Source organism: Culex quinquefasciatus, chromosome 3, assembly GCF_015732765.1.
Source record: "Culex quinquefasciatus strain JHB chromosome 3, VPISU_Cqui_1.0_pri_paternal, whole genome shotgun sequence".
Classification (NCBI taxonomy): domain Eukaryota; kingdom Metazoa; phylum Arthropoda; class Insecta; order Diptera; family Culicidae; genus Culex; species Culex quinquefasciatus.
The window spans coordinates 147,004,436-147,018,350 of NC_051863.1; the positions used below are offsets into that span (position 1 = coordinate 147,004,436).

At 34.2% G+C, this 13,915-nt stretch overlaps 1 protein-coding gene across 1 annotated transcript; it reads right to left on the bottom strand.

The window, feature by feature from the left end:
- Window positions 1–1,591: 1,591 nt before the first annotated feature.
- LOC6036424 (protein I'm not dead yet) lies at window positions 1,592–11,028 on the bottom strand. The gene is made up of 9 exons (XM_038265531.1): window positions 10,789–11,028; window positions 10,203–10,725; window positions 10,053–10,123; window positions 9,922–9,989; window positions 9,678–9,858; window positions 7,606–7,803; window positions 7,452–7,549; window positions 1,989–2,269; window positions 1,592–1,930 (listed from the first exon to the last, which is right to left on the bottom strand). Exons 1-9 carry the CDS (start codon window positions 10,833–10,835, stop codon window positions 1,649–1,651), a joined length of 1,749 nt encoding a protein of 582 aa, XP_038121459.1. The 5' UTR covers window positions 10,836–11,028; the 3' UTR covers window positions 1,592–1,648.
- Between the last annotated feature and the right edge of the window lie 2,887 nt (window positions 11,029–13,915).

Here is a 13,915-nt window from a genome sequence, read left to right on the forward strand (position 1 = left end):
ATCAGCAGATTGTTTTTCTGGGAGAATTTCGGAAGCGATTTTCTTTTGCGTGGTTTGCCTCCTCTTCTTTCGCGGGTGAATAAAGTTCGCAAGCGAATATGATTTCCCTGGTTCATATATTCCCTACGTCAAAAAAAATCATTCTAATACAGTTTTAAATTCAAGTTTCACTTTTGAAAAGTTTTAAAAATAAAAAAAAATCCTTAATTTCCAGAACAAATCATATTTTTCTGGAAATATTTTAATTGAAAATATCAGAAAATATCGCAAAAGTTTCATTTGTTAACATTGAAAATCGGAACAAAGTAATCGTTAGTCGATTATTTCAGGGTCATTAGATGACACTTGGAGAAATTAATTTTCATCGTTTCCATTTTTTCAAGAGGCATTGTCTCAAAAACTAATTGCCCAATTTTCAATGTCCCAGAGAGAAAATTATAGGAAATTTTCTCAGCTCTTCAACAATATGTTTTTTTAATTAGTTTTCTTTCTAGAATTATTTTGTAAAACAAAGAATCTCAAGAAATCGAAAATGTATGAATAATAGTTGCTATAACTAAAAAAAGGACCTTTTCTTTGAAATTTTAAAGTACTTTTAGATTGAAAATTTGATTTTTAATTTCAAAAATATATTTTAATTTTTTTTTGTTCAGATTTCCGATATTTTTCCAAAAGCAAATCAGAGTGTTGAACGTCTTATTTTATATTATTTATGCTGGTGATTATGTTTCGACTTGACGATCTTTCGAGCGGGATCGAGCCGAGACTTCGAATTTGATGTTCAGTATATAATTCTGTATAAAACCAAAAAATAAATAAAAAAAAGGATAAAAATAAGACGTGAAACACAAATTCTGCTATATTTCTATTTTTTGCCTTTCTTACTGAAGAAAGGTATAGGTTTTACTTTATGGCTGGACGTCATTTTCATGTTCGTAAATATGACGATTCAGCATAAATTTTAATCGGAAAAATCGCTAAAAAATCACACTGCATCGATTTTTGACGCTCTATCGATTCATCTGGACAGAACTCGTCTATCTCCAACCCTCGAATTTTGAGAAAATAAATTCCCTAGAGATCGAGTGATGTTCGTGTGTGGTAAAATTTTGCCAAATTTTATGTCGCGTCGAAATTGAAATTCATAAATAAAGCGTAAAATGGCATTTTGTAGCCCAAAACATAAAATATAATCATAAATTCTTTCTCAGGATATGATTTGGTATTCGAATGCTTTGCATCATACTGATTTCTGTTTCAAAATTCAAAACATGATAATTTTTTAAAGGTTTTTAATTTGATTAAAAATGCAAACTAAACGTAGCACAAAGTATTCAAAATAGTTCAAGAATTTCTAGGTTCTCGAACATAGGACAGCAGCTTTGATCTTTTATATAATGTGAACATTTAAGCACAGATCATGATTTTTAACAGCATTTTTGAATGATTGTCAAATTTGTAGGGAAGAAATGGATTATTTTATAGAGATATCGAACGTGCATCCCAAGTGTTTGAACAAAAAAAAATGAAGATTCAACATTTACATAGAAACATTTGTATAAAAACACACAAATTAAAATCAATCTACAAATTTTAACTTAACAAAAAATATTTATTTACTCGTAACAACTTAAGCATCGCCAAAATCTCAATGCGCCGAAGCATTGACCGCACCCTCTATGGCCCAGTCCGGGAAGCTGTTCACCTCCGGATACACGATCGCACCCCACGTGGGAAATCCGAGCCACATTACGAGCAGTGTAATCACCGTGGGCCCAATACCCGCCACCGCCATATCCTTGATCGCAATGCGACCCACACCGGCCACGATCGCATTCGGGGGTGTTCCCACTGGCATGTGAAAGGCGTAGCTGCAGGACATGGCCGCTGGCAGCATGAGGTAGAGTGGATGGGTCCGGATCACGATGGCCTGAAACGAATATTATGTTGTGTTCCAAATCGTTGAAGATGTTGATAATGGTACTAACCATTTCAGCGAGCACTGGAAGTATAATGTTGCAAATGGCAACATTCGAGGTGAACTCGGTGAGCAGTTGGGCAGCTAGACAAACCACGAGCAGCAGTACCAGCGGAGGTAGACTTTGTAGCCCGGATAGGGATTGTCCAAGCAGTGCGGACATGCCCGAAACGTGACCTGCTTCGGCGAGGGCAAAGCCACCACCGAGTAGGAAGATGAGACTCCAGTGAACCTTCTGGTTCACGAACTTCCACGTGATAAGTGCGGATGAAGGTTGTTTGGGCAGTGGACCTAAAATATAGAATTTGTCGTAAGAATTTTTGTTTGTTAAACGTATTACCACATGTCGGGAAACAGGGCCGTAGCCAGGATTTTTGTTCGGGGGGGGGGGGGGGGCTTGGGTGCAAAAATTCAAGGAGTATAAAAATCAGCAAATCATTTATACCATCACTTGGTTTGTGGTATAATTATTGAGATGAATTGTAAAATTTTAATGTAATGTATGCAAAAAAGTTTTCGAAGATTTTCATATTAAGTTATCAATGTATTTATTGAAGAAACTCGTTAGTCATTTTTTTTCTTTATTTTAACAGCTAGTTTGTATTAAAGGAGTAGAGAAAGTGTTTTTTTACATTTTCTTGAATTGTTTAATTGTAATCCAATTTCGTGATAAACGTCGCTAAATTTAAAATATACTTAACTTGAATCAAATTTTTGAAAGCATAAATTTTTTTTAAAAGAAATATCGATTTATCTAACCATAAGTGTTATGTTTTCTGTATTTTATACTGAGAGAAATTTTAAACCGTCTGGATTTACATTTTCAGCTGTGTGATAATTGTGATGGTTTATCTTATATTTTTCATTTTTTCTAGCACAACATAAAACTCATAACTGGAATATTTGTTTTTCTTAAAATTTTATAAACAAACTTAAACAATGTTTTATTTCAATTGTTCTAAGCTATTGAAGCCATTTCATATTTGGCAAAGCTCCTGGTGCTCTCAAAAATAAATAATTTTAATGAAATACAAAAAAATATAATCGTTGAAATTTCAGCTTCTGAAGTGTCTCCATGGCAACAAAAAAATTACGTCGAATCTCAAGTTTACATCAACTGAGTTTACATGTGATTCATTTTTTCCGTGTCGAGTAAATTCACATTTTTTTCTGTGTAGGCCTATAATAAATATATATTTGAAGAAAAAATCAGTGCCTGTGTTTAATTTTAATGTGTTAAAAATTTAGATAAAATGTATTAAATTAATTTTTAACGCCAAAATATTCACTGGAAGAGTTGTTAATAATGCATATGTAACCATTTTTAAATGCATTTGTAACCGTTAAAATTTTCCTCGATTGCATCAAACATTAAAACGAATCATGTTTAACTTTAATATTCCGACTAAACGCCATTTTCAAATTCATTACTCATTGTATTCTGAAAATTGGTCCAGAATTTGAGCAAAAATAAAATTTTAAAACATGACAAAAAAATTTAATCAGATCTCAATTCTAAAGATAATTTTTTAATAAAATTTTATTCTATATACATGTTTAATAATTTAGGATTGTAACCATTTATTAAAATCGATGTTTGTTCAAGCAATATCTTGACTCTAGGAACAAAATCCTGCACATTTTATGGTTTAGAAATTTTATATTTACGAAACGTTGCTAAATTAAAAATAAAGAAAACTTTATGTAAGAATTCATAAATTGATTAGTTTTATCCTGTAAATCTAATCTTAGTCTGCACTTGAATTCAAACATACCAATATTCGAAGCACAAAAAAATAAGATTATTAAAACATAATTTATTGAAATGATTGAAAATTATTTTTTGAATATCTTTATTTAAAAATGATACAAAATGTTTTTATAATTTAAGGATTTTTTTAGTTGTAATTATTTTATATTTTTTTATGTATTTGATTTTTTTCATTTTTGGAATTTCTGATTTTTTTGAAATTATCATGTGTAATTATTATCTTAAATTTTTGTTTTAAAAGTAAAGAATACTTTGTGTAAGAAATCATAAATTGATTAATTTTATCCTGTAAATCTAATCTTAGTCTGCACTTGAATTCATACCATACCAATATTCGAAGTGTAAAAAAAATAAGATTATTAAAACATAATTTATTGAAATGATTGAAAATTATTTTTTGAATATCATTATTTAAAAATGATAAAAAATGTTTTTTTTATTAATTTAAGGATTTTTTTAGTTGTAATTATTTTATATTTTTTTATGTATTTGATTTTTTTCATTTTTGGAATTACTGATTTTTTTAAATTATCATGTGTAATTATTATCTTAAATTTTTGTTTTAAAAGTAAAGAATACTTTATGTAAGAATTCTTAAATCAATTACATTTTTCCTGTAAATCAAATCTTAGTCTAAATTTTACTACAAGAACTATATTTTACTTTCAAACGAAAATTTTAAAAATGTCCTGTAGTACGGAGACTCTTAAAACTCCATACAAAAATCTCAAGGAACGGTCAAGAAAAGGTTTACGAAAAGACTTCTCTTAAGCGGTACGCAGCTGAAAAGGAACAGAAGCAAAAAGCGTCGTTTGATATTTCTTCGGGAGCAATATGTGTTGATGAGATTTTGATTTGTTTATTTGGATGCGACTGAAAATAACGTTTAAAACTAATGTATTCGCTTAAATAATATTGAAGAATTGCCTCATGAAGCTGACTATCAAAACGCTGAATCTTAAAATGCTGAAATAAGGGAAAAGCCATTACAAAAATCACTTAATTTTCTGGTAAATATAAATTAATTTAGGAATACTAGAATTCAAACATAAAAATATTTAAAACATCCAAAATTAAGATTGAAAAACATAATTTATTGGATTTTGAATAACTTAATTTTAAAATGATATTTTTTTAGTTTAGGATTTCTTAAGTATCAATTATTTTATTAATTTTTCAGTTTTAGATTTTTTATTTTTGGAATTTCAGATTTTTGATATTATTCTGTTGAATTGTTATCTTAAATTTTTATGTTTTTATTATTTTTATTTTTGATTTCTGGCATTTCTTTGTCTTATACCAAAAATTTAAATCAAAATTATGAAAATTTAGAAATTTGAAAGTGTAAAATTTTTAAATCTTCAATTAGCCGTTGCGAATATTATTCTGAAGTTTATGTCACTAAACTCTGACCAAAGTTGAGAGGGTTACAAATCAAAGCTACAAGCTATGGTTTTATTATTTTAAAAAAGTTCAAAACACACTTTAAATCAGTACAGTTGTTTTGCATCATCAGTTTTCAAAATATCTAGCTGATGGCGAAATCCTTTTTTCGTGAGAAAAAACTTTCCGCGATTCCGCGACATGTTACAAAAATTCTAAATATTTTTAAACGAGCCCAAACATGTCGTATATGATTATCAAAGCAGGAAAAATATTTCAAATTTGTTTTCCGGACCGACCTGGTCGCTGGTCCTAAAAAGACTTAATCGAAATAAGTTATTTCCATTAAAATTGTGAAGCTATTTTTTTTAATATTGTATTTGCTCTCTGTTTTTTGGTCCATTTTGAAAAGGTGGCAACATAAACTTTGGAAAATATTTACAATTGATATTCAGAAATAAGAAATTATAAAAATAATAAAGAAATTTTAAAATTTTCAAAATGCAAATTCTAATCTGTAAAATCCAAAAATAGAAATTAAATAGTTTAAAAATGAATTATTGATCAGAAATTATATAATTTGAAAGTGATGTTTAATTAATTTAATTTCAGAGTTTTTGAATCCAAGCTTAAATTTTTTAACGTTTTGAATATTTTTATCATTTTATTTCTTCCTTTAAAATCGCAAGCTCATGCACAAAGTGAAAATTAGTTGATAATAAGTATTCACTTAGTTGATCTTCCGATTTTGATATATTAAATAAAATTGAAGATTGGCCACGGTAGAAACTAAAAATGTGACCAAAAGAAAGCATTTTGGACGAGTGGTTTCGGAAAAAGGTTTACGAAAAAGTAATAAAAATACACACAGATATTTCTCAAGCATTTTCTCTAAGGTCTTAGATATGTAACTAACCATATTCTTAAAACCAAAACGATAAAATTAGAATTGTATTTCTGATAATAGTCAAAATTCACTCAAATGTTTTTCATATTAAATGCTTTCGTTTTTGAAAACAAAATCTAAATATTTTTGAGAAATTATGATAAATTTTGAAAAATGTAGAGAAAAACATGTATTAACAGTTTAAAGGTTTTAATGCAAATAAAGGAGGGCTATTAATTTTACAATCCAAATTCGACTAGCCGAAGCCTCGATTATCCAAAGTTTCGATTATCCGAAGTTCGAAGGACTTCGGATAACCGAATCAGGAACAAATGAAATCGGCATGTTTTATTTGCTTGTTTTTAACATCAAATTCGGCATCTGTTTTTAATGGTCCAATACACCAAGTTTTTGCTTATTGGGTGTTTTTTAATACCCCTGACGGTTTCAAAAGCACCCAAAAAGCAAAAAATGGAAATTTGGTTTATTAGACCTTTAAAAAAACACCAGAAATATTTCTTGACCTCCATTTTGACCGCCACATTGAATCCAAAAATTCTAAATTATTTTATGGTTCTTCAGGGGTCTACAATCAAAAATAAGACAACAAGATCTAAGGATTTTTGCTATTCAGACTGTAGTCCCGATTCGCCCCAGATGACGGTAATTATTTCTATGTAGCCCCTTAGAGCAGTCCGCTCGAAAATTGCTATTTTCGAAGGTTAATAACTTTTTAGCAAAAAACCCAAAAAAAATAAGGTGTCTTCGGGAAAGTTTTTCCAAATTTAAAGAAGATATTACAGTTGCTTTTCTCCATACAATTTGACGATTTTGCCCAAACTTGGTGGTCAGTGGTCAGAAAAAGCTCAAATTTTGGAACTTAGGCTAGTGATGCGTAAATCTTTGATTTCAGGGCTAGAAGCCCCAAGTAAGCCCAGATTTGGACCATCCTAACCAATGTAATGCTAAAACTACAAGATAAATGAGATGTTACTGAATGGAACAATGTTCAAATCTGCAGCTCAATTTTTAAATATCCAAATTTTGGATCCATAATCTACAAAACCTGAGCCCGGCAATGGACAGGCAAATTACTTAGTTTGATCAATCAATTCTTGATTCTCTATCTTACAAATTATTTCTGGGAAGAGAACACACAATCATTGATTTAAAATTTTTTTAAGGTAGTTCAATTTTAAAAATATTGGTAAAAATTTCGGGGGGGGCTGCAGCCCGGAAGCCCCCCCCCTGGCTACGGGCCTGTCGGGAAATGTAGATTCGGTGAGCCCTTACAACCAAAAACTGATCTTGAAAAAGTATTATATCTACGCACAACAAGGCTAACTAACCGTGAACGATGCACCCAATCTAATCAACGCAGTTTAGATTACCACAAACTAGTAGCTGGCGTATGGAGACTTTGACCTACTAACCCGATTTCCTCCTGAAGTAGTTGAGCCATTGCCAATCAGCTGGTATTACGAACAGTGCGACCACGATGAAGATGGCTGGGGTTGCATCCTTGATTTTGCTGAAAAGATGGAAAAATCAGTTTACATTTTCCCCAAGCACCTCATCGAAACTCACGCCCCCGGGAACAGGTCCACCCAGCCAGGGATGAAGCCCGGACTGCGGGTGAAGAACAGCACGATCGACAGGACGAACAGGATCGCCACGCTGATCTCGTGCGAAGTCATCGGGCCCATGTCCTTGTAGCGGGACTCGATGACACGGCGGGCGATGGCTTCGCTTTCGGCGCCAATTTTCGATTCCTTGGACTGGCGGCTGAAATTGTGAGAATTAATAGTTGGTTGAAAACCTTACCAAATGGGCACTCTAACGGCCATTGTTGAGTCAGTTCTGTTCTGGAGTCAAGTCTTAGTATTTACATATGAGAAATCGTAGTCCGCAAACAACAACCAAACATCTTTCAGTCGTACGAGCAATCGTAGTATGTAATTGAAATGGAAAAAGAACAATGAACCATAAAACTTGCCTTAGTAAAGGCATGCTCATCAGCTTGTTTTATTCTTGTTTGACTGTTTTTGACCAGTTAAAATATAATATATAAAAATTCCTTGAAGTTAAAATTAAGTATGAAAATACCAAACAAAACCTAACAAAAATGTTCCATCAATTAAAAGATAAAATTATTAAAATTCTTTAAATATGATTGCAGTTATCTTAAAACCAAAAGATATATTCAATATAAGATGTAAGAAAAATAAATGTGTAGATTTAACTATCGATTACAATAGTTATTTTTTGTAATGCATTTTTTTAGATTTTTTTTTTTATTTTTCTCTTGTTATACGAACAACTTCACATATATCTTATTTTAGTGCAAATTGTTGTTCTCCATGTTTAGATGATGTTTGTTTTTGATAGTAATTAGCTTAATCTACCATCTACTATCATCACTTTTTGCATTTATAGTTATATTTTTACAGCCTCTTTTTCAAAAAAAAAACGAAATGCGTAAATTCATAGTCTAATATAATACAAAAATAACTGCATACTTATTTTTACACAAAATAAAGCAAAACTGAGTTAAAAACACAGCCAAAGTAGACATCCAGAAAAATATAAATTAACATCAATGTTCACCAATTGGCATAGTCACATTTGTCAAACTCCCAACTTGTAAATTTTCTATAATTTTATAAAAAAAAATTTTTTTACGATTTTTGTAGTGAGTAAAGTTATTGCCTCCTGCCTCCTCCTGCAAAAACTTTTTAATAAAGAGGGGAGTGAAACTATTGAATTAGGCGTCATCCATAAAGTATGTCACGCAAAAATCGGCCAAAATTAATGCCCCCCTCCCCTCTATGTCAAATTTTGTCACGCAAGGTAACCCCCCCCCCCCTCCTTAAAAAGTACGTCACACGTCCCTTCTGTGTATCGATGTTATTTTTTTTTATAGAACTTAGGCTGGTACAAATTTTATTTAAAGTTTTTGTCCCCCCCCCTTCACTTTTGGCCCGAAAAATCAGGGGGCAAAAAAATATTTTTTTCAAAAAACTTCAATATTTTTATGAAAATTTAAGTGCAATTAGTTAAAATCAATTTAAAATGAATTCCCCTGCGTTTAGAATCATTTTTAGCATGTTTGGGTTGATTTAAAAAACTTTAGAATTTTTGAAAATTTTCGATGTCTACTATCGCTTAAGTTATTTTTTTTTTCGCTAAAATTTTTGTTTTCGTCTAATTTTACATTTTTGAAAACTTTTATTGCAAACCCCCCCCCCTCGACTCCGGCCAGAGCCGAGGGACAAAAACTTTTAAAAATATTTGCATCGGCCTTTTTTAAATTTATTTCGTTAAAGTTTAAACTTGGTTTAAACACTCATAATTTTGGATTTTTTTTTCAATTCAGTTGCTTTCAATACATTTGTTTCGAGTCAAAATCCGCAAAAAAATAAAATTCCATCTGAATAAAAAATAAAATTGTGACTATATGTATAATCAATTTTTATGTCATACTTCTAAATAAAAATTAGTAAAAAAATAAATAAAAAGAAAGCATCACATTCAATTAAACATAATTCGAATCAATATTATGCATTCATAAAAAAAACCAAGCGTGACGTCACAGTCTCCCAACCCCTCCCCCCCTTCCCCCTTTGTCACATCTTGTCACACCTACGGTCGATTCTTACCTAAACAATCCCATAAAGTGCCACTGCAGGTACACCCAGACGATCAGCATGTTCACCACCATCAGCGGCACGTTGAAGAACATAAAGTCGGGAAAGTCTATTCCGGGCGCGTTCCGGAACCGGCTCTCGTAGATTCCCTTGAAGGTGAGATTCGTCCCCGACCCCACGATGGTGCCACATCCTGACAAAATAAGTTGTTACGTTAATTGATGTTCAAGGTTTATCAAGAATTCGCATGCATCACCTCCAATGCTCGACGCATAAGCCGTCCCCAAGAAGTAGCACAATGTTGTTCGCGAAGGTTTCCTCTTTCTGTGAACGAAAGAATTTGGATGTTAAATCTGCGTCGCAGATTCGCACACTGTGTTGGTATACTCTTCCTTCTGCTTTCCGTCGTCGGCACCTTCAACGGAACCGGCACTTTCGTACATCTGGCAGAGTCCTTGCTGCGAACGAGAGACGAGACATTTTCAAAACACACCGATCTTCAAGGCGGTTCACATCTCGCGTGAAGAGTTCGCTCACCGATTCCAGTTCCTGCAGCACGGCCTGCACGATGGGGCACATCATGGCCACGGCGGCCGTGTTCGAGATCCACATCGACATAAACATGGTGACAACGATCAACCCAAAGTGCAACCGCCGTTGGCTGCATCCAATCAGTGCAATCACTTTGAGTGCGACCCGTTTGTGCAAGTTGCAGTACTCGATGGCCAGCGCCAGAACGATCCCCCCGATGAACATAATGGCCGGTTCTTTCATGTAAACCATACAGGTCTGGCCTGTGCTGAGGATTCCCATCAGCGGAAACAGCACTATTGGCAGCATTGAAGTGATGGGTAAGGGCAGGGCCTCGGTAACCCATAGGAAGGACATCACAATCACCACGTACAAACATCGAAAGGCTGGCGAGGTGTCGACCAGGAAGATCAGGGCGGTTAGAGTTGGAACCAGCAGTACAAACAGCGACTTCCAGTACACCTTCACAAACTGTCGCATCCGGCCGAAACATCCCATCTCGCCCTCCTCAGCCGGGACCTCAGATGTTCTGTTCACAAATTAACCCGAATTAGAACACTATTGCCACAGATTCAAACACTCGCTCACTTGCCCAAAATCAGTCATCGCAACTCCTTTCGCTCCATTGTCAGCTTTCATCCCCCCTGAATAAGTACGTGAGACACTCTTTTGAACACAGTGTATATATTCTTCCGGTGCTGCTTAGATCTGCACTGATCGACGTCTTGCCACCGAGTGATACGTCCATTCACTGGCCGAGGGGAGAACGGATAGAACACAAATCCCCATCACTATGAGACAACGACGCGTGCCACCCATTGATTGACTGCGCGCAGTTGGTCAACTGAAACCTCCAACGAGTATCGCCACACTGGATTAGGAGTAAAATTCTATTGTAGAAAAATCTCTAGTTCGTTACTAAATGGTGCAAAACAAAAAAAAATCCATCCCCTTACACAACTCAATTCATCGCTCTCGGGCTAACTTGTCGTACGTCGATTTTGGGCCAAATTGAATTAAGAACGCCATTATGTGCAGCTCACAATGCCTTACCTTTTGACCTTCACAGATCCCAAAAACTTGATTTCAATCCTGAGATTTTCAATGAAAACCGTTAAAACTCCGTGCATTTTTGTCACTTTTCATATGAAAGAAGTTTCAATCTAGTCGTGCTATCTTGACACAGCCTGAAAATGATGTAAGTGCGTCAACTGGCCAAAGGGACTTCAGGTCAGAACGCGTTTGACACATGTACGTCAAAAAGTGACGTACGACAAGTATCTTGGCGGCATCGATATTGGATAGAGTTAGGAGCGATGACTTAAACCTAGCACTCAGCTGAAACCGTTATGATTACAAAAAAAAAATTCAATCTTTTGAATGAATAAAACAAAATAGGTACATAATAATTGAAATTATTTAGCAAAACATAATTTTATAATGTATTTTTTTGCAAATCCGTTGTGAAACTACTTAATTTCCCTGTCATTCTTGAAAGACGAAATAGCCTACTTTTCTGTACCAAAAATAACAGAATCGAATAGCAACGCTTTTCAAAATAAATGATGAAAAGTTCTACTTTTCAGCACTTATTTGGAAAAGTAATACTTTTCAACATTGTTTTGATTAAAACGATTTATTCACAAAATACATGAATATTTGACTTAGAGCAATTCCAGCTCAAATCAGGAATTTTTCTGGTACTTTTGTTCCCGACCCTCTTCAATTTCAATAAAAGATCAGTTCTCTACGAAATCGATCTTTTTGCCTTCCTCATAATCTTCATAATCCTGCTCTGAAATTGAACTTTTTATTTTAAGCTTGAAAACCCACCTTGATGTATACATATCGACTCAGAATCGAAAACTGAACAAATGTCTGTGTGTATGTGTGTGTGTATGTGTGTGTGTATGTGACCAATAATGTCACTCAGTTTTCTCAGCACTGGCTGAACCGATTTTGACCAAACCAGTCGCATTCGACTTGGTTTAGGGTCCCATACGGTGCTATTGAATTGTTTGAAGTTTCGATAAGTAGTTCAAAAGTTATGTATACAAATGTGTTTTCGCATATTTTCGGATGATGAATAAATGGCAGTAAACTGAACCAACCATCATCATGTTATACATCGTTATTTAGGTAATTGGAAGACCTTTCCAACGAGTCTTAAACATTGAAGATCTGGCAACCCTGTCTCGAGTTATAACCACTTAAGTGATATTTATGTACTTTTTTGTAGCCGGATCTCATTTAAATGTATGTAAACAATGTCCGTATCCATCATCCGACCCATCGTTGATTAGGTAATCAAGAGACCTTTCCAACGAGTCCACAACATTGAAGATCTGGCAACCCTGTCTCGAGTTCTGACCACTTAAGTGATATTAATGTACTTTTTAGAAGCCGGATCTCACTTAAATGTATGTAAACTATGTCCGGATCCATCATCCGACCCATCGTTGGTTAGGTAATCGAAAGACCTTTCCAACGAGTCCAAAACATTTAAGATCTGGCAACCCTGTCTCGAGTTCTGACCACTTAAGTGATATTGATGTACTTTTTTGTAGCCGGATCTCACTTAAATGTATGTAAACAATGTCCGGATCCATCATCCGACCCATCGTAGATTAGGTAATCGAGATACCTTTCCAACGAGTCCACAACATTGAAGATCTGGCAACCCTGTCTCGAGTTCTGACCACTTATGAGCCCTTGAGTGATATGTGTGTTTTGCCTTCCTCACTGAGGTAAGGCTATAATCCTGCTTTGAAAATGAACTTTTTATTAAAAGCTCCTAGACCAACCTTCATGTATACATATCGACTCAAAATCGAAAACTGAACAAATGTCTGTGTGTGTGTATGTGTGTGTGTATGTGTGTGTGTATGTGTGTGTGTATGTGTGTGTGTGTATGTATGTATGTGACCAAAATTCTCACTGAGTTTTCTCAGCACTGGCTGAATCGATTTTGATCGAACCAGTTGCATTCGACTTGGTTTAAGGTCCCATACATCGCTATTGAATTGTTTGAAGTTTCGATAAGTAGTTCAAAAGTTATGTATAAAAACGTGTTTTCGCAAATATCCGGATCTCAATTATATGCACGTAAACGATGTCTGGATCCATCATCCGACCCATCGTTGGTTAGGCAATTGAGAGGCCTTTCCAATGAGTCCGAAACATTGAAGATCTGGCAACCCTGTCTCGAGTTATGACCACTTAAGTGATATTTATGTACTTTTTTGAAGCCGGATCTCACAGAAATGTATGTAAATTATGTCCGGATCCACTATCCGACCCATCGTTGGTTAGGCAATTGAGAGGCCTTTCCAATGAGTCCAAAACATTGAAGATCTGGCAACCCTGTCTTGAGTTATGACCACTTAAGTGATATTTATGTACTTTTTTTAAGCCGGATCTCACAGAAATGTATATAAACTATGTCCAGATCCATCATCTGACCCATCGTGAGTTAGATAATTGAAAGTCCTTTCCAATGAGTCCAAAACATTGAAGATCTGACAACCCTGTCTTGAGTTATGACCACTTAAGTGATATTTATGTACTTTTTTGAAGCCGGATCTCTCTTAAATGTATGTAAACTATGTCCGGATCCATCATCCGACCCATCGTTGGTTAGGTAATTGAAAGGCCATTCCAATGAGTTCAAAACATTGAAGATCTGGCAACCTTGTCTCGAGTTATGACCACTTAAGTGA

Excerpts from the sequence above, each read along its gene's own strand:
- LOC6036424 (XM_038265531.1), bottom strand. The coding sequence starts at position 10,835 with ATGAAAGCTGACAATGGAGCGAAAGGAGTTGCGATGACTGATTTTGG. Across the intron at positions 10,726-10,788 it reads GTTGCGATGACTGATTTTGG|AACATCTGAGGTCCCGGCTG; the intron begins GCAAGTGAGCGA and ends ATTTGTGAACAG. Across the intron at positions 7,550-7,605 it reads GTGGACCTGTTCCCGGGGGC|CAAAATCAAGGATGCAACCC; the intron begins GTGAGTTTCGAT and ends CCATCTTTTCAG.